We start from the raw sequence: 22,292 nt of genomic DNA on the forward strand, positions 1-22,292 counted from the left end.
AACAGTTACAGGAAATGCTGGTACCTCTTGGTTGGAGCTTTTTTTTTCCCCAGGGGGCAAAAATATTGCAAATATTTGTCTGTCACAAAGTGCTGTGTCCACCTCTGGGAATATGTGGAGCTTCTGGAATGAGTCCAGAGGAGACCACAGAGATGGAGCCAGGCTGGGAGAGCTGGGGGTGCTCACCTGGAGGAGGATCCAGGGAGAGCTCAGAGTCCCCAGTGCCTAAAGGTGCTCCAGGAGAGCTGGAGAGGGACTTGGGACAAGGCAGAATGCCTTCCCACTGCCAGAGGGCAGGGTTGATGGGATATTGGGAAGGAATTCTTCCCTGTGAATGGGATGAGCTTTAAGTTCCCTTCCAATCCATTCTGTCATTCTATGGGGCAAGCACATAATTAAGCAAGCACATAATTAAGAGCTGCAGAGCTCCGTCTCCCATTTGTCCTGTGCCAGGAGCATCCTGGACTGTTGCACCACAAAGAACTGCATGGTCTTGGAGACTGACATTTCCCTCCTCTCAGCCCCTAAATTATCAGGCTAGCCCAGACATCCGAGGCTTTGAGGGGAGGAATATCAGGAGATAGGCAAAGATTTCCAAAAGAGGCTCTTACCCCGATGTAGTTGTTCAGCTCTCTTTATTCCGTGATGTCCATGGGGAGAGCGGGGCAAAGAGAACGAAGGGGAAATGTCAGGGGTTTATCCAGACTTTGGGCAGGGAGCACTTCTTGGCAGGAAGGAGGGGTCCAGGGTTATCCGACCAGAGTCCCAGGGGTCTGGGGATGGGGAAAAGGCGAGGGCTGAGCCCGCAGGGGAGCTGACAGTTCTGTTCCTCCCTTGTTCCCGGTGCAGGCCAGGCGTCCTCGTTCACGCAGCAGCCCCAGGACCAGGTGGTGATCGCGGGGCAGCCGGTGACGCTGCTCTGCGCCATCCCCGAGTACAATGGCATCGTGCTCTGGATCAAGGACGGGCTGGCCCTCGGCGTGGGACGGGACCTCTCAAGTAAGTGGGGACAGCGCCTGGGGGAAACTGAAACGCGGATGAAAAATTAAACTTTACAATTCTAATAAAGATTTGGAGGGAATGGCTATGTGTCGCCGTCGAGGCAGGATGGGAATGAGAAGACTCTGACTCAGAAGGCTGTGAGAGTAAAACTCTGATTTATTCAAAATACACTGCTCTTTTATACAGAGCTTCGTGAGCACCAACTCCTGAGAGTAAAATCTGATTTATTCAAAATACACTGCTCTTTTATACAGAGCTTTGTGAGCACCAACTCCATTGGTCCTGAAGTGAAAACAACTCATACCACTGGTGCAGAGTGCTTGACACACAGTGATAGAACTTAACTATAAACAATGTGAATAAATGGAGAGATAGAGAATTATTTACATTCTTCTCCAGCTCTTTCCCAGGCTTCTGCCTGGCTAGAAATTCTCAGTTTCTGTATTTGACTGAATCTGAGACCCACAGGTTTGTTTATTTATAGTGCTGTGGACGCATGTTGGGACTCACTGCCTTTTAATGGCCATGCTTGCTTTAGAGAATTATTTGAGATTTTGAGAATTTGAAATTTGAGAATTTGAGAATTTTGTTACCCTTATTAACTTCTATATGCATAGAATTTCATAACAGGTTAATGCATATTTATTTTGCTGATTTCACATTGCACTTATAGCTAGTTACACTTGTACTCTGTTTTTGTCAGAAAGTATAGAAAGAACTCATGTAACTCTGCCCTGTCTGTTTTAAGGCCTGAGGATTCTTTCTTATTTCTTATCTTTTAGTGTGGAAATTTGCATTTTTTTTCCTTAGCTGGGGTAGTTTTGCTAGGGCTGTATATTAACTAGACTAAGCAGCATATTTAGCAAGCTTAAAGTGGCACATTTCACTTAAATTTAAATGGATTTCTACCCTGTTAAATTTTCACTCTGTCTCAAAACCTAGGTACTAAAAATTTTAAAGTGTACTGGCAAACACTAACCCCTCAAGAAAACACTACATTTAACCTAAAAAGGTTTAAAAAAACTTCCAAAACTAAAAAATAAAATGAAAATTATGAGTGTATAGTTTAAATAAAAGTGTATTTAAATAAAAGTCTATTTATCTGTGTGATAAAAAACTTAGATTTTTAAATTTAAAAATATTACTATATTTTATATATAAAATAAAAAATATATAAATATACGTAATTATCATAATATAATATAATGTAATATAATATAATGTAATATAATATAATGTAATGTAATGTAATTAATATAATATAATATAATATAATATAATATAATATAATATAATATCATAATATAATATAATATAATGTAATATAATATAATATAATGTAATATAATGTAATGTAATTAATATAATATCATATAATATCATATAATATCATATAATATAATATCATTACTATAATATAATATAATAATATAATATAATATAGTAAATATATATTATATATAATATTTATAGTGTATAATAAATATATATATATATAGATATAACAAAATAAAAGTTTTAAAACTAAAACTAATCCTTCATCTTCACCTTCTTCTTGATAAGTTTAAATAGTATCATATAAGTAAATAAAAATTTAAATAGAAATAAAATAAATTATAAAAAATAAATACAAAATAATAATAAATAAAATACATAAATAAAGATAACAATAATAAATATAAATATAAATAAATAAAAATTAAACAAATTGTAAATTTATAATTATAAATTACAAATTTTAATAAAAATAAAATAAAACAAGTAATAAAGAATTAGTTATTAAGTTAAAAATAAAAATAATTTGTTTCATTTCTTAATTAAACTATTTATCCCTAAAAATCTTATAAAAGAGTTTTTAAATAATTAAAGTAAAATACTATAAAACTCATGACTTACAAAACTATGATATAAATAAAAAATAATCAACATCTAAATCCAAACAAAAAATACCATCTCACACATATAATCCCAACCTTAGCAACAAAGAAAAAAGTCCACAAGCAGCCTCCATAAACAAGGAAAGCAGGAGCTCTCCTTGCCCAACGTTTATTTGGGGAATAATATTTTCATTTCAACTTCAATACCTTCAAGTCCAGCCAAATTTTTGGTTTATAAATTTTTATATAAATTTATATATAAAATTTTAATATAAATTTGTATATAAAAATTTGGGGGGTTATTCCTGGTGCTTGGAATAAGCCAAAATCTGTTTCACTGAAACAAATCTGTCGGCTCCCACAGATGTTGCCTGACCCTTTGGAAAGGCTTGGTTTGATTTCCTTGGAAACTAACATCACCTTTCCAAAATGTGGGATGAAATGTTTCATAAATGTTGGAAGTGCCTGTTTTGATACACTCAAAAAAGAAAAGAACCATAGAAAACCCTGAGTTTGAAGGGACCCACAAGCCTCTGCTTGCTTTGGACAATGTCTGTGGCTTCCTCGAGCTTTGGTTTTGGGAAATTATCCTTTGGTGACCAAATTGCTCAGAACTCACATTCCTTAATCCCACACCCACACTGTGATTGAGGGTTAATTGCAGCTGCTGAAGAGGCTGCAGTACTGGGAAAGTTAACACTTTATTCTGCATATTTCCCTGGAAAACACTAATCTGGCACTGAAACATTTCACGTGGATAAGAAGAGTGTTTGCTGGAAACAGCCTGGGAGGACACGGAGCCCTCCAGGGCTCTGCAGAGTTTGTACACGTGTGACACCGCTCAGCTCCTGGTGACCTGAGGGTTTTCCCCAAGGCACTGAGAAACCAGGGGAGGCTCCATGCTTTTTGGTCTCCTGCTTTGGACCCTGCTTTTCCCTGAAGTGCAGTGCCTGTTTTTCTTTCCATCTATTTTTTTTATTAATACGTATAATTGCTCATTTACAGCTGTACCCGAGTAAGCAGCCCCATCTTCGCCTGTTTTTCAAAGCTCTGAGCCACAATTTTTGCATCTATTAGAGAGCTGAGCTTCCCATGCAAGACCTTGCAACACAACTGAGTAAAAGAGCTGCAGTGAAGTAGGGAGCTGATGTGAATGACTTCCACAATTAACAGAGCCGAGGCTGCTGGAAGCCACAGGAGCTGCCAGCTCGCATGATACCAGCTCAGCCAGTGTCTAATTAGCACAATCCAAACAAACCCATCATTTGTACTTCTCGCGGTTCAGGAGAGCAAATCCTGCTGTTGATAACTCGAGGAACAACAGAAGCACAAATGTGTGCCAGCGCTGCGTTACACAGGGCACTGGGCACAGGAGGACACGGGGGTGGCACCTTTCCTCCCGTGTGTCCAGCCAGGCTGACCAGGGCTGCTGGTGCCCCCAGACCCTGCCCGAGCTTTACACAGAGCTAATCGTGGTTGTGTTCCAGGGTGTCACCTCAGCCCTCTTCAGGAGCTGAGGATGACCCATGACAGCTTGCAGAGGAGCAGGAGGTGGTGGGTTTCCTGGTGGAAGGTCTCACCCCTTTTTATCACTCAGGGAGGTTGTGAATGCCCCAGCCCTGGAAGGGTTCAAAGCCAGGTTGGAGAAGGCCTTGAACAACCTGATCTGAGTGGAAAGTGTCCCTACCCATGGCGGGGGGACTTGGGTCCCAGTGATCTTTAAGGTCAAAACCAAACCTTCCAACACTTAACATTCTATGATCCCATGACTCCTTGGGATTTCAGTTAATGCTCCTTCATCAGCACTTCTTTTTTGAACCTGTAGAGCAAAACATGCAGTCTCTTTCCTGGATTTGGCAGGTTCTTTCTCTCTCTCTTTGGGCTGGCTGCCAAGGAGGGGAGGAAGTTGCCTGGATCCTGGGAATTGCGGTGGGATGCTGGGGCTCTGGACTTATGCTCTGCTTTCCTCAGTCCTGGGCTCGTGGCTCCAGCTTGTTGCAGCATATGTTGCAGTTAAGACAGCCACAATACACAGAGTATCATCACACCATTTCAGAAAGCTTCAACCCATAGAGAGTAACACCCCATCACTTCAGAAGGCTTCAAGCATCTGCCCTTCTCGTTCTTTAACCCAGCCTTTTGCACCCCTTGTGTTCATGCCTCACACCTGTGTGCCCCCTGTTCCCTGTGTGGTTCTCAGCACACCTGGGCACTCCAGGGCTCACTGCTGCCAGTGCTGCTCACTGCTTCTCCCAGTGCACCCACTGGGATGAGGCTGGGCCACAGCCCCACCCCAATCACTGGTGTGGGGAGTCCAATCACTGGTTTGTGTAGGCACAAACTGTGCCCACACCAGCTTCCCCCTGACCCGTGCTTTACCTCTGGCAGGTTACCCACGCTATCTGGTCGTAGGAGACCATCTGTCAGGTCAGCACCACCTGAAAATCCTGCGGGCTGACCTCCAGGATGACGCCGTGTACGAGTGCCAGGCCATCCAAGCCGCCATCCGATCCAGACCTGCCCGGCTGACTGTCCTCGGTGAGTCCCGGTCTCACTCACACCTCAGCGTATTCCTTGGGTTTCAGTGCCTTCATGGTCACACTGAGTAGCAAAACAAAATGTTTTGCTGCTGGATCAAGAGGGCTGGGAATGAATCCATGGTGAGAGCAGTGGGGGAGCAGCTTAATTCTGAGAACAGGATCAAAGGAAGCTGCTCGGGGAGTGAAGCAGCTCTGGGGTGGAGTATGACAGTTCTAGGAGTAACACAGCCACCAAGTGTTTGGCACTTCAGCTTTATGGATTTATGCCCCAATTCAAGAGAGTCTGTCCATAAATTTAAGGATATGAAGAGTGCCAGTGTCATCACTTATGTGTTACCCTGCCTACAGGACCGGGACAACTCCACCCTCTGAGGAAAGACTGGTTTCATATTATGCAGTATTTTTAAACTACATACACAACTAATATTTTATCACCCTGCATTTCTCAATAATTCATCTTTCCCATGAGCAGCACAGGGATTGCCTGGGATTGCAAACTGGAAGTGGCTCCCAAAATCATGTAGAGGACCTTTTTTTTGTGGGAGGTGGGTGGGGAGCACTGGCAGAGCTGGAGGGCTTTGTTGGCCATCTGGCAGAGCAGGGGCTCTCCCCACAGGAGTGCTGGGAAAAGGCAGGCACGTCAGCGAGGCTTCCCGGCATGGACGTGGCTTCAGAGAATTTAATGAAAATGGTATTTTTCATGAACAGCTTGGACAAAACCCAGTCTGTATTGCTACTCCCAGATTCATCCTGATTATTCAACCCTCAAAGTGAAACCATTTGCATATTTAAGTTTGTTTAAATTGAAGATTGGATTTCCTTTTTCCTTGTTGTTTTTATTCCTGGTTAGTTGGAGAAAAAACCCACATTTTAAAAATATCCAAATCATGATTTTCTGTGCTTTTAGTCAGATCAACACTGATTAGTTTTAAGCAGCCAAAATAAGTGAATTAAGGTACCAGCTGTGGTTGAAGATGCACCTCACTAGAGTCTGCACTACAAAAATTAGTTCAAATTCCTGGTTTGCAATTTCCCCTGCATTTGTTTTCCTCCCTCCACAACCCCACAACATTCCCTACTCCCAAACTTTCACAGCTGCCATCCCTTCCTTCCCTGACCCTGACGATAATGATGATTTTCCTTTGATTCCTCCTTCTTCTCAATCAACCCTTGGCAGCAGCTCAGAGCTCTGACACGTAGCCATACATGAAATAATCCTGGAAATGAATAGGAGAGGGGAACGTTGTCTTGCTCACCGACAACCCCTCCTTCTCCTGGGCTCCCTCCTTCTGTTGTGAAAGCAGAATACATTGCGGGAGCCAGACAAAAGAAATAATGTTATTTAATTAGAGCTAAAGATTTCAAAACTAATTTAGTCCCAGGGCGTACGTCAGAGCTGCTGCGAAGCGTTGATTGAGCAGAGAGATGTTTTTATGGATCAAAAGGAAATCGTTATTATCTTTGGGGTTATGGAATGTGTTGAATAGATGGTAGTTAATGTTTATGTGGATATACATGGTAGTTGCTAATTGGTACATTTACCTAAGATGTTCAGCAGCTTATATTTGCAGACTGTTTTCCTTTTAAGAAAATTAAAGTTACAGTGTGTTCAATTTATGCCAAATCGATGAGCTGGTGTGGGTTTGGAACTAACTGGTAGCTCATCTTTAACTTTAGAGGTATTTATTCAGATGTTCTGAGGGGAGGAAAGTGGCCACAGCCCCGAGGCTGCCAGAGCTCCAGAAACATTTGCACAACGCCCTCAGGGATGCACAGGGTGGGATTGTTGGGGTGTCTGTGCAGGGCCTGGGGTTGGACTGGATGTTCCTTCCAGCTCAGGAAATTGTGTGATTCTATGACTTTTCAGGCTGGTTGGAGAGGTAGGAGTGATGATCCTGCCTTTGCAGGGGGTTGGTGACCAGCAGCTCCTTTGGGATGGGGTGCCCTGTGCTGGCAGCGAGGGCAGGGGCTGCTGTGGGATCTGTGCTCTGTGTTTTAGCCACACAGTTCTGTCCTCTGAGGGGACAGAAGTGGCACGTGAAGAGTAGAAGCCTCAAGCCCCCGTGTTTCTGACAGCTGGGGACAATGTGCAGCCTGTCAGGCTGAACTCACTGCATGACAGGGGGGTAACACATGTCTGTGAAGGGGGAGAGACGTTTCTGGTGCTTCCAGATGTGCAGCACCACCAGCTGTGCAGGCATGTCTGCTCTTAGCAGGCAGTGTGTGAGCCTGCTGTAGGTGTGAGCTAAGCAGCTGTGTCTGGAGGGAACTGGATCTCCCAGATTTCACCTCCCTGGCTTGGGAAGAGATGTGCCAAGCTGTCTGAGCCTCTCACAGGAAGATTCCTTCATCCCAGTCTGCCCAGCTTCACTGAGGCTGCAGACTTCCCCCGGCCAGGAGAGGATCCCTGAGGCATCCCTGGAGCTGGGTGCAAACCATGCAGCTGGTTTCTCAGTGACCCAAGGGCTCTTCAGCCAGCTGAGTGTTAGAGGCAGTTCTGGGGAACTCTATCCCACTCTATCACCCCCAGCTTTGTCTCTGGAAAAATAACCCTGCCTGGTTTTTTTGTATGGGTTGGTGCTGCCCTGTCTGTCCTTGCCAGATTTTCCACTTCCTTGGTATCAAGAAATATTCCAATGCCTCCAGATTCAGGCTCCAACTGCTGTCATTCATGTCTGACAACAGCTTTATGGGGCTGATGCCTCCTACTTCCCTGCTCAGATGCAGAGCTACACCATAGTTTTAATTAAATATTTAAGGTTTTGTCACATTGTTTTCAAATCTACATGGTTAAATGTAGTGGAACGGATCATTCCGTAGCCTTGGAAGTCCAAACACTCAAACAGATGAGCCTATTACTGTCATCAGCATCAGGGAAAATCTTTTCTTTGTGGAGTTCCAGGGACAAATATTGCTCGGAAATGTTGTTAATGCATCCCAAAGCAGGAGGGTTCCCCTTCTCCAGATCTCCCTCACCTTCCCTCCTACCATTGCCCAAACTCTCTGAGGCAGAAATCACTGCCCAATCTCCTCAGGATATCTGCCCCAAGCAGGGAAGGTTGATAAATCTGATGGGATGAGATTTAGGACATATGGAGGCATCCAGATTTTCTGCAAGCAAAGGATGTCAAGGTAGTTTGGCAGGGCAGCCCAAGCCAGGCAGGCTCTGGGAAGCCACTGGAGGGCTATTTGCTACCTGGTACATCTCTAATGGCAGGGCTGCTTAATTTATGATCTATTTAACTAAGCCAGGGTATTAATTAAATAAAGTAAGAGCCTGATTAGGACTTGGAGAAATTTAAAAATAAAATCAGGCAGCAATCGAGCGAAATTGCAAAGCAAACACTTTGGCTGTAACCACTGGAGAGTTCCCTCCAGTCTTCCATCAAAGCTCAGAGCAGGGAGGGCAAATACAAGAGATTATATTGCCAGCAGATGTGTGTTGTTAAAATATGCATCTGCCAGCCGTGTAGCTTCAGGAGCCAGAGGGCTCGCTCGTGGATCCTTCTGCACTCGCGGGACCGTGAAGGAATTTGAGGCCCCGGCAGCCGAGGTGGGATTTGCAGACACGTTAATTAGCATTGAGTTCCCAGGTCTCGGAGGCAGCCAAGCGAGGAGGAACTTTGAAGAGAGCTTTGGTTTCCCTGGGAGGGAGAGGGGAACCCTGGCTCACGGTGCCAATGTGGCCGTGACACAGTGACACCTGGACCTGCGGTGACACCTTGGTTTGTGGTGACCCTTGGCCTGAGGTGACACCTTGGCCTGTGGTGACCCTTGGCCTGTGGTGACACCTTGGTTTGTGGTGACTCCCTGGCCTGTGGTGACCCTTGGTTTGTGGTGACCCTTGGCCTGAGGTGACACCTTGGCCTGTGGTGACACTTGGCCTGTGGTGACCCTTGGCCTGTGGTGACCCTTGGTTTGTGGTGACCCTTGGCCTGAGGTGAGACCTGGGCCTGTGGTGACCCTTGGTTTGTGGTGACCCTTGGCCTGTGGTGACACCTCTGCCTGTGGTGACTCTTGGTTTGTGGTGACCCTTGGCCTGAGGTGACACCCTGGCCTGTGGTTGCAGCAATGTATCTGAACCACTTAGGCCACACTGTGCACCAGCCAAGCCACTTGTAGTTATTCTTACCAGAGCCCTCTGGAATTTGTGAAGGTTACTAAGACATAAACTGTGCTAAATTAAGAAAGAAGAAGCTGAGAAACAGAATTTCAAGCACACGAGAACTAGATGAATGAGGGTGGTGAAGCACCTGGATTGTAAACAATCACATACTCAGAAATACGTGCAAAACACGTGGACAAGCTAGAGGCACCAACCAAGAGATGTCGGGGGCTATGTACAAGTCACAAACAGGATGGGACTGCTGTGGAACAAGTCTTGAGCTGTTTATTTTTTAGCATCAGTCTCATTACTTGCCTATGACGATGGGAAGATGCCAGCAGCTCAAATCCCAGGCAACAGACCAAGAACTTAATGTTGCAACTTACTTTATAAACTTTTTGACCAATCACACAAATCAAAAACATATTGACAGTAGTTCTATCCAATCACTATAAATACAGTAGCTTTGGTTAAAACAATGCTTGCTTATTTTGAATACAATACTTGCTTGTAAGCCTCAAGATACAATGCACAGAGCTCCATTATTAAGCTTAGAACTTCCTAATATCTCACCAGATACACTTTTCTGCAACTTAGGGAGTTATTCTACCTAAGCGTTAATACACAGACCATTGTTCTATTTGTCCTTACTTTCTAATTCTTGTATAATTTTTCTGCTGACAACTCTTATAGCTACTGCTTAGCTCTAATCACCATCCTGCTGTCTCTGAGGCCTGCCTTTTGCAGCGTGCCCAAAACCCTCCAACTTTAAGGAATCCCACATATGTTCAGTAGGGTTAGAATGTATAAATAAGAGCATAATGTAAACACCAAAGGGTTTCTGTTTAATCATATTGGTTAGTTGTCCAGGAGTTCTGATTCCCAGTGACACCACAGCCTGCAGTGACCAGCGCTGGCAGGACCCACCACGCCCAGAGGATGGAGCAACCAGGACAATGAAGCAGATGGATGACGAGGTGTTGGGAAACTGGATAGTTCCTCCCTTCATGGCACCTTGGCAGGAGCGTGCCAAGGCTGTCCTGGTCTGCTCTCCCCAGCAGGAGATGTGGCACCTCCAGCCCGGTGATGCCTTGGGAAGGCTGCCCTAGAACAGAGACTAGACAGAGCTAAAGAATAAAGCAGGGATTCATTAGGAGGCCTCAATAGATCCACCTTGGGCAGCACCAGAGCCCAGCCAGGGCTGCACCCAAGATGAACCAAAATGAACCCAAGATGAACCAAAATGGTCCCAAAATGCACGAGCGCTCCCGGGGGCTCTCCCTGGTATCAGTTCTGCTCCATTGGCACCTTGGAGTTCATTGTCCCATTCCAGCTCCAGCCCAGGCAGTCCCATCCTGCTTGTTTTTCTCTCTCCAGCCCACGGTGTTTGTGCTCCTGGGCTGAGGTTTGGATCATTTGTCCTTGGTCCCAGCTGGAGCAGGAATTGTTTTGTGTCCCTGCTCTGTGCAGAGAGCTCAGCATCCCCTCATGTGAAGCCCAGACCCACACACTGAAGCAGCACAGAATCTGAAAAATAGAAAAGCTGAACCTGAGGCATCACCAGCCACATACCTCAGGCTGTCTCAGGAAGCTCCCAGGCAGCACTTGCTTGGCACAGGGAAAAGGTTGGTCCCAGAGGTGCCAGTGAGAAATTGGCCACAAGCAGGAAAAGGCAATATGAGGGTGTGAGGAGGGAGGCAGGGGAGCTACTTCCAGAGACTTAAGGTGAATAATTGATAGGCAATTAACTTGTACCTTCACCTTTTATAGTCTAATTCCCTCCCTCCTCCCCTCTATGGCCTCTTCTAATATTAACTCTGTCTTCACGTGTGTCCCATTAGGAATAAAGCTTTCTTAAATCAACATGAATTATTTAACTCTACAGATTAAGTTAATTTGAAGTGAGAGCTCCTGTCCCTCTTACAATGGCACAAGGTAGGGACAGGAGGAGGGTCGCTGGGGTGTCAAGTGCATCCACATTCAATCACAGCCATCTTTCTTCCTCTTTTTATTTTATTTTTCATTTTATTCCAGTCCTCTTTCTTGCCAAGTCTTCCCGTCCTCCCCTGCAGAGCAGAGTCAGCATTTCCATTACCAAAATGATGCTTGGCTGCTTGAGACATCTGCATTTCCCAGCTTTCAAGCACTTCAGTGGAGTTTGATCAGGAAATAGAGGTTATGTCCTGGGTAAAGGCCCTTTCTCAACATTTGTTTGTAATGCTGACCTCCAAGAAGAAAATGTGAGGAGGTGATGTTTCAAATCCAGAAACAGTTCAGCTTCAAACTCTTTTTCCACACTTTTTAATAGAATTCAATTCTCTGAATGCAAAATTCAGAGCATGAAGAGCCGGGATGTCAATTCAGAACAAAAAAAAAAAAAAAAGCAAGTGATGAAAATGTGATCATTTTCTTCCAGTCTCTTCTCCTTGAACAACTTTGGGTCTTCACAAAGCTGCATTTTCTGCTGGGAATATTTTCAGTGGCAAAACAGCAAGTGGCTCTACTGGGAATGAAACAGAAACATCAAACAATCGAGCGCAAATCCCAAATAACCTAAATATTTGATGTCATGTCTGAGCAGCTTAAGTTTACAGCTCTCTGAGCCAGCTCCTTTTGATAGCAGAGGGTGGCCGGGTTTCCTTGCTCACGTCCCTGTGTGGCTCTGGCATGGGAATCTCCATGGGATTGACCATTCCAGGCAAACCCAGGGGCTCAGAGGTGAACGGCACTCACTGCCTTGAGCAGTCTAGAGCTGGAAAACAGATCACAGAGAGGGACTGTGGGCTAAAAACTGGGTCTTGAGATTTCCCTAGCTGGGTTTCACTCTTGGAATAAATCACGCAAAACTCCTTTTTCTTCATGGTGGAAAAAGCCCCTACTTTATCCACATGTTGTGGGTTGACAGGGAGTTTTCTTGGGAAGTTTTAGGCAAACCAATCAGTGGCCAGATTGGAATATTTTCATGGGTGCACTGGCACTGCACCAGTGCCAACCCATGGCACCACGTAACTTGTTTTTATACAGTTTTACAGACCTCGTGTGTGACTCCAATTGGTCAGTAGCTTTCTTACCAACTACTTTATTGGTTAGTAAAATGTATTTTACTTGTCTATCAAATCTCTCTACTCTTCAATTGTTTACATATTTTCCTCACTGGTTTTCATGGGATAGATTTAATGTTTATGCAGGTGCCAGTTGGTTTTCACCCAGGAATAGATTGTTAAGTTAACAAACTGTTCACACCAGGATTGCTTTCACATGGGAACTTGCAAAGTGCTAGCTTGACAATGCCAGCCATCTATTTAACAGAGCAGGCCTAATTTTATGAGGGCTTTCTTTTATATCTACCTTATTGCAACATTTCACCTGGGTGTTGGGAATTGCTGCTTCCCCCATTTTGGAAGGGTTTGCACCCTGTCTGTGAGGAGAAGGGAAGACAGCATCTGCATGAGCTCTGTTCTCCTTACTTTGAAGAAGACAAGCAAAATGACATCTTTACATCCCCAGTAAGTACATCTGGGCTGGTGGTGGCTGCCAGGATGAAGCTCTCCATGGGACAGAGCCACCCACCTCAGGCTCTGCCAGGGTCGTAGCAGTGGAGTTACAACAACAGCAGTCATACAAACATGGGGAGAGGAAGGCTAAGGAAGGGGTTTGTTTCACCTTACAGACATTAAAAATTATAAATATAATAGAACCATGGAATGCTTTGGCTGGGAAGGGATATTAAAAATCCTCTAGCTCTGCTTCCTTGCTCTTCCACTATCCCAGGTTGCTCCAAGCCTGCTCCAGCCTGGCCTTGGGCACTGCCAGGGATCCAGGGGCAGCCACAGCTGCTCTGGGCACCCTGTGCCAGGGCCTCAGCACCCTCACAGGGAACAATTCCCAATATCCCATCCAGCCCTGCCCTCTGGCACTGGGAGCCATTCCCTGTGTCCTATCCCTCCATCCTTGTCCCCAGTCCCTCTCCAGCTCTCCTGGAGCCCCTTCAGGCCCTGCAGGGGCTCTGAGCTCTCCCTGGAGCTTCTCCTCTCCAGGGGAGCACCCCCAGCTCTCCCAGCCTGGCTCCAGAGCTGAGGGGCTCCAGCCCTGGAGCATCTCCGTGGCCTCCTCTGGGCCCCTGTGCCAGATCCGTGTCCCTCCCCACAGGACAGGGCTGTGAGCAGGGGCTGCTGTTCACTCACACTGGGGGAAGTTCAGCAGGGCAGCACTAAGCAGATGCTGCCTCTGCTCCCTCAAACCCTGCTCCAGATGGGTTCACACAGCTCTTACAAACTTTGTATTCTCTTAATGCCCTGGGGTTGACTCATGCTGCCTCTCCCATCAAAGCTTCCCTTCCCTAAGCCCTCAGAGCCTCACCTGCACACTGAAGACTGAAGTACCTCAGAGTAAATGGGAAGAGACACAGATAGAAATGATTAATGCTTGTGTTCCTGCACCAGTCTGTGATTCCTTGTCTCGATGCAGGGAGGGCATCGTGGTTCTGACCCGTGGTTTTATCGAACACGGAGCATTTGCCTTCTCTCTGCAGTCTGCTGGGCTGGGCTGACCTGATGGATGCAAAGCACAGAGGGCTGATAAAAAAACCTTCCTGATTTCTAGTCATCCCTTTGTATCTTCCCAGCCTCTTCTGCTGGCTCTGGCACTGCCCTGGCCCCGGTTACTCTGGCTGTGATGGCTGTGGGGGTGCTGATGTCAAGATCCCTCTGTGCTGCTGTGTTCATCACTCACTCCTGTGCCCGCACCCCCTCCTGCTCTGGGCACGACCCCTCTGCATCTCACTGCAGTTCCCCCACCTGCACAGGGCCAGCAGCTCCCTCCACATCACGCCCGCCTTTCCCTCTGCTGCACCCAGCGCCTCCAGCTCCCCGGGATGCCTGCGGACAGCGGGCATCCTTTTGCTTCATGCGCCGTTGAACCGCTGACACCTCACATTCTGCACCAGCCAGGCCCCCCGCACGAGCAAAGCTCGCTTTGCTTTCACTCCTACGCACGATTCTCCCTCTTGCCACTCAAGACCCAGCTCCCCATCTGCATCCTGCCCGTGCTCCTCTGCAGCCGCAGCCGCGCTCGCAGCAGCCCCTTGTGCGCCTCTCCCAGCTGCGCGCACGGATGCGGTGCCGACGGCAGCGCCAGGAGCTCGGCGGGTTGTTAGTGACCTGACACGAGTATTGACTGCCTCTCCCTTGTCAGCCGGCAGAGAGAAACGAGCCTCTCGGAGCGCGACATCACCTGAGCGACAGCCCCCGCTCGGCGATCGATCGCCCGGGTGACAAATGAACCGGCGGCGGCAGGGCAGGGCAGCACCGGCCGCCAAAGCGGAGGAGCCGCTCTGGAGAGGCTGCCTGAAGGGATCCCAGCCCGTGCCCAGCCTGCAGGAATGTTGTTTCCTGGTTCCAAGAGCTTGGCCAACCCTTTTTGCTTGTCTTGCATTTCCCTGCTCCGTGAAGCGTTGTCCAGCCTTGACCCACTGTGCCTGAGCTTCTCTGTCACCCATGGGATGGTTCAGGCTGCCCAGCCCAGCTCCCAGCCCAGCTCCCAGTTCAGCTCCCAGTTCAGCTCCCAGCCTAGCTCCCAGCCCAGCTCCCAGCCCAGCTCCCAGCCCAGCTCCCAGCCCAGCTCCCAGCTCAGCTCCCAGCCCAGCTCCCAGCCCAGCCCAGCTCCCAGCCCAGCTCCCAGCCCAGCTCAGCTCCCAGCCCAGCTCCCAGCCCAGCTCCCAGCCCAGTTCAGCTCCCAGCCCAGCTCCCAGCCCAGCTCCCAGCCCAGCTCCCAGCCCAGCTCCCAGCTCAGCTCCCAGCCCAGCTCCCAGCCCAGCTCCCAGCCCAGCTCCCAGCCCAGCTCCCAGCTCAGCTCCCAGCCCAGCTCCCAGCCCAGCCCAGCTCCCAGCCCAGCTCCCAGCCCAGCTCCCAGCTCAGCTCCCAGCCCAGCCCAGCTCCCAGCCCAGCTCCCAGCCCAGCTCCCAGCCCAGCTCCCAGCCCAGCCCAGCTCCCAGCTCAGCTCCCAGCCCAGCTCCCAGCCCAGCCCAGCTCCCAGCCCAGCTCCCAGCCCAGCCCAGCTCCCAGCTCAGCTCCCAGCCCAGCTCCCAGCCCAGCCCAGCTCCCAGCTCAGCTCCCAGCCCAGCTCCCAGCTCAGCTCCCAGCCCAGCTCCCAGCCCAGCTCCCAGCCCAGCTCCCAGCCCAGCTCAGCTCCCAGCTCAGCTCCCAGCTCAGCCAGCACTCCCAGTTCAGCTCCCAGCTCAGCCAGCACTCCCAGTTCAGCCAACACTCCCAGCTTGTGGGGAAGGAATCTCTCTGTTACTCATCCATCGAAGTGCGTCCCCAGTGTCACTCGCTTTTGGTGCCCCTGTCAGTGTCTCTCATCCTGCAGGAGCGCTGGGATGGGTTTGGAGCTGTGGCATTCCTTCTGGCTTCAGCTGGGCTGTAAAACTGGATAGTCATGTCTTAATGACTGACCTGTGGGTGCCCTTGGTAATTAACAGGAGAATAACCTCTCCTCCTGCAGGATATTTCTCTCATGCCAAGATGGACAAATGACCCTCTGGAAGGGGCTATTACGATATTTTTTTTTTACATTAAAGTTGCCTAATGTGCTCACATTTGCCCCCTTCAGTGAGCAAAGAGAGGTGGAAAGCATGGACATGGGACAGGATGACCCACCCAGGACTCTCCAGCCTCCTCCTGCTCCAGGGAATTGAGCCAGTGCTCTCCCACTGGGACAGCCACAAAGCCACAATATTGGGTTCCTTTAAACTCAACTCTGACCTCCACAGAGAGAGACAAGGGATTCATGGCAAATTATGGATTTAACACCTATGATGAATCCCCATTACAGCATGAAATGAGAAAGGAAAATGTAGCTAAACGGAAGATTTCCCCTGGGCAGCAGGAGGCTGCAGTTCCTGAGAGGCTGGGGAAAGCAGAATGAAAAAAATGGGAAAAAAATAGAGAACTAGGAAAAACCTTGTTCCATTAACTAAATATTGAAAAACCTTTGCAAGCCACTGCTTGCAGGTTAGTGAGGTTTAAAGGCCAGGGCTCAGACTCGTGACACATCCAAGATTTCCAAATCCATCCCCTTGGTTGTCATGACAAGGGGAAATGAAATATTGTTGATGATGGTTCCTTGGGGGCTCAGAACAACCGATCCCCTGTCTCTGGGGCCAGGACCTGCCCTTCACTGCCTTGTGAGTGTAGCCTGACCCTGCAGCAGTCATCACCCTTTGGGAAATGCCAATTGAGCATCGGAAGGATAAAAAAAATGCACTGAAAAGTGCACTTTTATCTTAGAGCAGGCTCCTGGCTCCCAGACATGAGGTTTAAGGCCAGGTTGGACAGGGCTTGAAGCAATCTGGTCTGGTGGAACGTGTCCCTTCCCATGGCAGGGGGGTGGAATGTGATGATCTGGTCCCTTCCAACCCAAACCATTCCAGCATTTGGGATAATGCATCTGGAGATGATTTCCACAGGGAGAAGCTGTCAGTAGCTCCCACTGGGTGGCTTTCCTGGAACTGCAGGAAGGAAGACAGGCTTTAGCAACCAAATAGGGGAGGAAAATCAGGCAGGGGGCTCTCAGAGCCTGCTTAGGCAGAAAGTGAATCCGGTCATTTATGGCCTCAATGGAAACACACACAGCCTGGGGTCATTTCTGCAGTGCCAAAGCCTCCATGTGCAATCCTTCAGATCCCTCAGACTCAAATCCCTCCCTTAAAGAACATGAAAAGGAGCCCTTGGGTCATGGATCCAGTCCCTGCGCTCACTGCAGCTCCGGCTGCGACAGGAGGGCAGCCAGGAGCTCGGTGCTGTCACTCATTCCCAGGGCTGGGCAGCGGCCAAGCAGAAGCACTGCAGAGTCACACTTGTGGAGACAAGTGTCTGTAATCTCCAGTGAGTCATAAACCATGGAGGAGCTGAACTTTCCTCCCCGAGATCCCGTGGATCCTCTCCCCGTCCTCCTGGTGATGAGCGCCGGACAGCCTGCAGAGGGTTCGGATCATCCCGGGAACATCCTCGTAGCCGAGGTGGCTGTTTCTTATTCAGGTTGTTGCTAGGAAATTCTGCAGAGATTTCTCCTAGTGGGTGAGAAGTGACTTTCAAATCAGTGGCAGCATGAAAAAATTGCGATGGAAAAATAAGAGTCTTTCATGAGATCCCATTTAATTGCTAACGAAGACAAAAATCACAGCGCTCACATTTGGTTCCCCAACAGAACCCAGATAGCAGCTGCCCCGTACGTATCTGATTCCAACTGGTAGGTTTAAAAGATACAGAAGGTATTTAATGATAATGATAATGATTTACATTTATATAGTGCCTTGTATCTGCTGGGATCACAAAGTGCTTTATATATGTATGGATAAAAATATACTGGATAACAAGCACTCCATCCATCACCAAATCACAGCCCCTTCCCTGGCGAGGCTGCAAGCTGTTCAGGAAAGAGTTGCTGCATTTCCAGAGCCATTCTCCCTCCTATCTCCTACAGCACTTGGGGTGCTCCACAGTCATTTTGTAATAAAACCAGGTGATAAAAACACTTTAAAAACAATGTCATAAAAAAGGAGAACCCTCAGTGTCATAAAACGGCACACAGAGGAACAGGAGGGGAAACTTGAGAGGGAGAAGGTTATAACGGTTTTAAAATAAAACAGAGTAGGTTTGGGTTGGATACTGGGAAGAAATTCTTCCCTGTGAGGGTGGGGAGGCCTTGGGACATGGGACAGATTGCCCAGAGAAGCTGCCCAATCCCTGGAAGTGTCCAAGGACTTGGAGCAGCCTGGGATAATGGAAGGTGTCCCTGCCCACGGCAGGGGATTGGAATGAGATGAGCTTTAAGGTCCCTTTCAACACAAACCATTCAATTATCCCACAATAAATAGGGACAGTTGCCATCAGGAAGATCAGCCCTGGACAAGAAATGTGCTCCAGCTGCTCTGAGTTAGAAGGTGAAGAGCTTGGCCAGCAGGAACAGCCCCAAAGCATGGGTACCATCAGAGCTGGCTGGTCAGGGACCTCCCAAAATCACTTTGGATGGAGCAACACAAAGAAAAATCCTGACACCTGATGCTCAAATGATGCTTCTTTTTCCATGCTCTGCTTTGTCCTAATGTGGAACAAATCTGTTCCTATGGGTTGGGTGCAACTCAGCCTTCCCCCAGCACGCTCTGCCCATGCCACCATGTTTTGGTGCCTGTCCTGAGAGGGATGAAGCCTTCCCAGCCCAAAGTCCTCCTGAATCTGAAAGGAGCCCCTCAGTTATCCCCCTTTAGTGGCAGCCTCTGGCTCAGCTGAGCCTGGGAGGCAGGGGAGGGGAGGGGAGGGGAGGACAGAAGGCAGAGAGAAATCGAGGCTCTCAGAGACATTCATTCAAAATTCATGGGCGAAAAATTGCAGTCTGCATGGATTTGTTTCCTTTGGAAAATTACAGGAAGCTACAGGCAGCAACAACTGTTATTCAAATAGCCACTTTGGATGATTAGGATGGCAGGAGACTGTACTTACACATGCAGATCCGATATAATCGGGCGTGAGGCAGGGTGGGAAGGCAAGGCTGGAGAAGAGAAGCTGGAGGAGCTCAGAAGCAAAAACAGCAGCTGGGTGGCTCTGTGGGAAGAGCCACGGGGCCAAACCCAGCCCCACTGCTGGATGCAGCAGGAGCAGCCAATTGGCTTCCAGGTTTGGGTGATAAGGAGAGCACAGAGCTGGGAGGTGATTCCTTGGGGAAGTTCTCAGCCTGCATGAGCAGTGCACAGGGACAGCACCATTCCTGCAGCGAGGGCCTTGCTCCACCCTGCACATACATCACAGCCCAGGAGGCACCACAGAATCACAGAATTCCACAATGGTTTGGGCTGGAAGGCCACCTCATTCCAACTTTCTGCCAGGGCAGGGACTCCTTCCTCTACCCCAGGTTGCTCAGGTTCACCCTCCTCATCTCCTGCTCTCCTGCCTTCCAGCAGAAAAATCCATCATCACTCTCCTGCCTGTTATAAATCAAGACAAAAAGTTTTGCCCACACTGAATTTATTTTTTAAAAAAAGAACTTTAAAGACACACACACACAAAACCCTGAGCAAATACTGCTTTGAGGATTGGCCTGTGGGTCAGCAGTGAAACGCAAGCAAAACATCTGAGCCATGAAGGGTGAAAATTGTATAATAAAAGTAAACTCTGCGGTACAAGCAGAGGAAAAACTCCTAGCTTTGTACCAGGGAGCTGCTTCTCTCCTTTTTAAAATGCTTCTGTGCAGTACCAGAGGTGTCGTGCGGTGCAGAGCAGCCAAGAGCATCTCATCCTCCGCCAGCAGCAGCTCCCGCTCAGCCCAGCCCTCCCCACGCGGCGCCTCTCCCGCGATGGACGGGATCCAGCCGCGGCTCCGCGGGCGCCTCGGGCTGTGGGGGAATGTTTGCACACAGGCCCTGGAGGCCCATCTGCGCCTCGGCAGCAGCGGAACACGTGCCTTGGCAGGGTTTGGCTGGAAGCGCCGCGGGCATCCAGAGCTGCGACTCCCAACCCGCAGGAGTTTTCCATTCCCAGCTTCCCATTCCCAGTTCCTACTCCCAGTTCCCATTTCCAATCCCCATTCCATTTTCCATTCCCAGTTTTCCATTCCCAGTTTCCCATTTTCAGTTTCCCATTCCCAGTTCCCATTCCCATTTCCCATCCCCATGCTCACCCTCCACCTGCCCAACCCACAGCCCTGCAGCAGGAGGGTCCCACCTCCTCTCCCTGGCTGCAAGGACATGCAAGGGTCCAAGGGGAAATGGCTTTAAACTGAGAGAGATTTGGGTTGGACATTGGGAAGAAATTCTTCCTTGTGAGAATTGCCCAGAGCAGCTGCGGCTGCCCCATCCCTGGAAGTTCTCAAGGCCTGGTTGGATGGGGCTTGGAGCAACTTGGTCTGGTGGAAGGTGTCCCTGCTCATGGCAGGGGGTGGAACTGGATGGGTTTTAAGGTTCTTCCCAACCCAAACCAGTCTGGGATTCTGAAGATTCTGTCATCTCTGTGATGTCAGTAAAGAGAGAGAACCGATGGAAGATCAAAGCTGTATTTATGGTGAGGGATGGTGGCTGTGGGATTTTCCAGAGCTTGAGGCTCAGAGCAACCTGTTTGGGTAGAAGTGTCCCTGCCTATGGTAGGGGGGTGGAACAAGGTGATCTTTAATGTCCCTTCCAATCCAAACCATTCTGGAATTCCACGATTCTATGGGTTTATGTTCCATCAAGCTCTTTTCCTGGCAAGTCAGCATTGATCTAAAGTCCCTTGTTGATGGACAAAGGTGGATGTGGATGTCTTGAAAGGAGAGATGTTGGGGAAGATGAAACAAGAAAGCCTTATAAATATGATTGCCTGGCAAAAGATTTAGGAAATACAGAGATTGAGATGGTAACAAGTTTTGAGATACCAAACCTTAGTTACTGCACAAGTAGAAAACAAGAGTACAGCCAGGATGAAGACAATCCCCCTTCTGGTTGGACAATGCCCTTACCTACAGGGAGGTCCAAGGGTCAGATGGACTGTTGGATCTCACCCCAATGTATGGTTCATCCACACCTGGAACCCTCCCCTGAAGCATCAGGAGTCTGTGACCCCATTGGCCCAAGTCTTGTTCCAGCCCACCTTGAACCCCCTGACAAGGAGTCCCTGAGGAGCCAGATGCTCTTTTGGAACTTCCACCCTATTGGAACTTCCACCCTCTTGGAACTTCCACGCTCTTGGAACTTCCACCCTTTTGGAACTTCCACCCTCTTGGAACTTCCACCCTTTCCTGGAACATCTTCTTATCTCCCTCTACCCCTTGCCTCTCCCGTCCCCCATGCCCTAGGGCCTGCCACGGGTCACGTCTGGTGACTCCAAGCAGGGCCTTTCACCCTCTCTAATAAACCAGATATTCCAAGAGCAGCCTTCAGAGATCTCTGGTCTCCATCCACCCAAACTGTCCTGGAGTCCTGCGTCCCTGCAGAGAGAGACCTAAAACAACAGAGCAGGAGGTCTGGAAGGAGTTGACTTTCAAGCAGAGCTCAAAAGGCAGCTTGGACATCCTGCATGTGTATGAAGACCTTCACAGAGCCTGTGGACTCAAACACAGGTTCTCCCTCCTTGGGTCTTTCTGGGGTGACCTTGAGCATGTGTTGGCTGGACATGGATTGTGATGAACTACTTTGCACATCCAGCCTCTTTGTTGTCTTGACAAGTGCTTCTCTCTTATCTGGTAGTATTTAGCAAAACTTCACAAGCTTTTAGTGGCAAGATTTTTGCTAAGAGGCTGTTGATAAATCTGGAGGAGGCAGGGGAAAGCTTTAGTGACGTATTCTCTTCCTTTTGAGTGGAAAAAGCAGTTTATCTGCTTTGGAAAATACAGGTTCTTCCTCTTTATCCACGCTGAAATCTTATCTAAACTGGTTCAGGTGGCAGAGCTGAGAGAAGGAAATAATTAAGCAAGAGACAGGTGAAATGCTGGCATTATTATTACTTAAATGGCCCAAACCTTTTACCTCGTGTATTTTTATTATTATTTTACCTTTTTTTTTATTGCTGGTGACACATAACAAGGGAGAAATCAGTTCTTCCAGGTTATCTCACCCATCCACACACTTGCCACTTCACCCCCCCTCCTCCCCACCCAAATATAAATCTTGTTTAACTGGTTCTGTTGGCAAGACAGAGAAATAATTAAGGCGAAGGTGGCTACAGTGTTGATGTTATTACTGTAATGCAGCAGCCTGTTTAGTTTCTTTGCCAATGAAATGCAACCAGGGGAAAATCAGTTTTA

General features: G+C 48.2%; 1 protein-coding gene and 1 long non-coding RNA gene across 10 annotated transcripts in view; one reads left to right on the forward strand and one right to left on the reverse strand.

The window, feature by feature from the left end:
- Window positions 1-22,292, forward strand: part of KIRREL3 (kirre like nephrin family adhesion molecule 3) — a 385,133-nt gene that overhangs the window by 273,270 nt on the left and 89,571 nt on the right. For all 6 annotated transcript variants that reach the window (XM_077787972.2, XM_077787973.2, XM_077787974.2 and 3 more), the window contains 2 exons: window positions 850-999; window positions 5,268-5,417. In XM_077787972.2, the coding sequence (XP_077644098.1) occupies window positions 850-999; window positions 5,268-5,417 (300 nt within the window). The remainder of the gene's footprint in view (window positions 1-849; window positions 1,000-5,267; window positions 5,418-22,292) is intronic.
- On the reverse strand, window positions 9,476-22,237 carry LOC146765454 (uncharacterized). 4 transcript variants are annotated; one of them, XR_014949972.1, is made up of 4 exons: window positions 19,022-22,237; window positions 14,757-17,592; window positions 13,884-14,074; window positions 9,476-12,027 (listed from the first exon to the last, which is right to left on the reverse strand). It is a non-coding gene; the product is annotated as an uncharacterized LOC146765454 (long non-coding RNA). The 4 variants fall into 4 exon arrangements; XR_014949973.1 differs by having other exon boundaries at window positions 14,519-17,592; XR_014949974.1 differs by having other exon boundaries at window positions 9,476-12,024; window positions 13,884-17,592.

This window comes from Lonchura striata, chromosome 24 (genome assembly GCF_050655825.1).
Source record: "Lonchura striata isolate lonStrDom1 chromosome 24, ASM5065582v1, whole genome shotgun sequence".
NCBI lineage: Eukaryota > Metazoa > Chordata > Aves > Passeriformes > Estrildidae > Lonchura > Lonchura striata.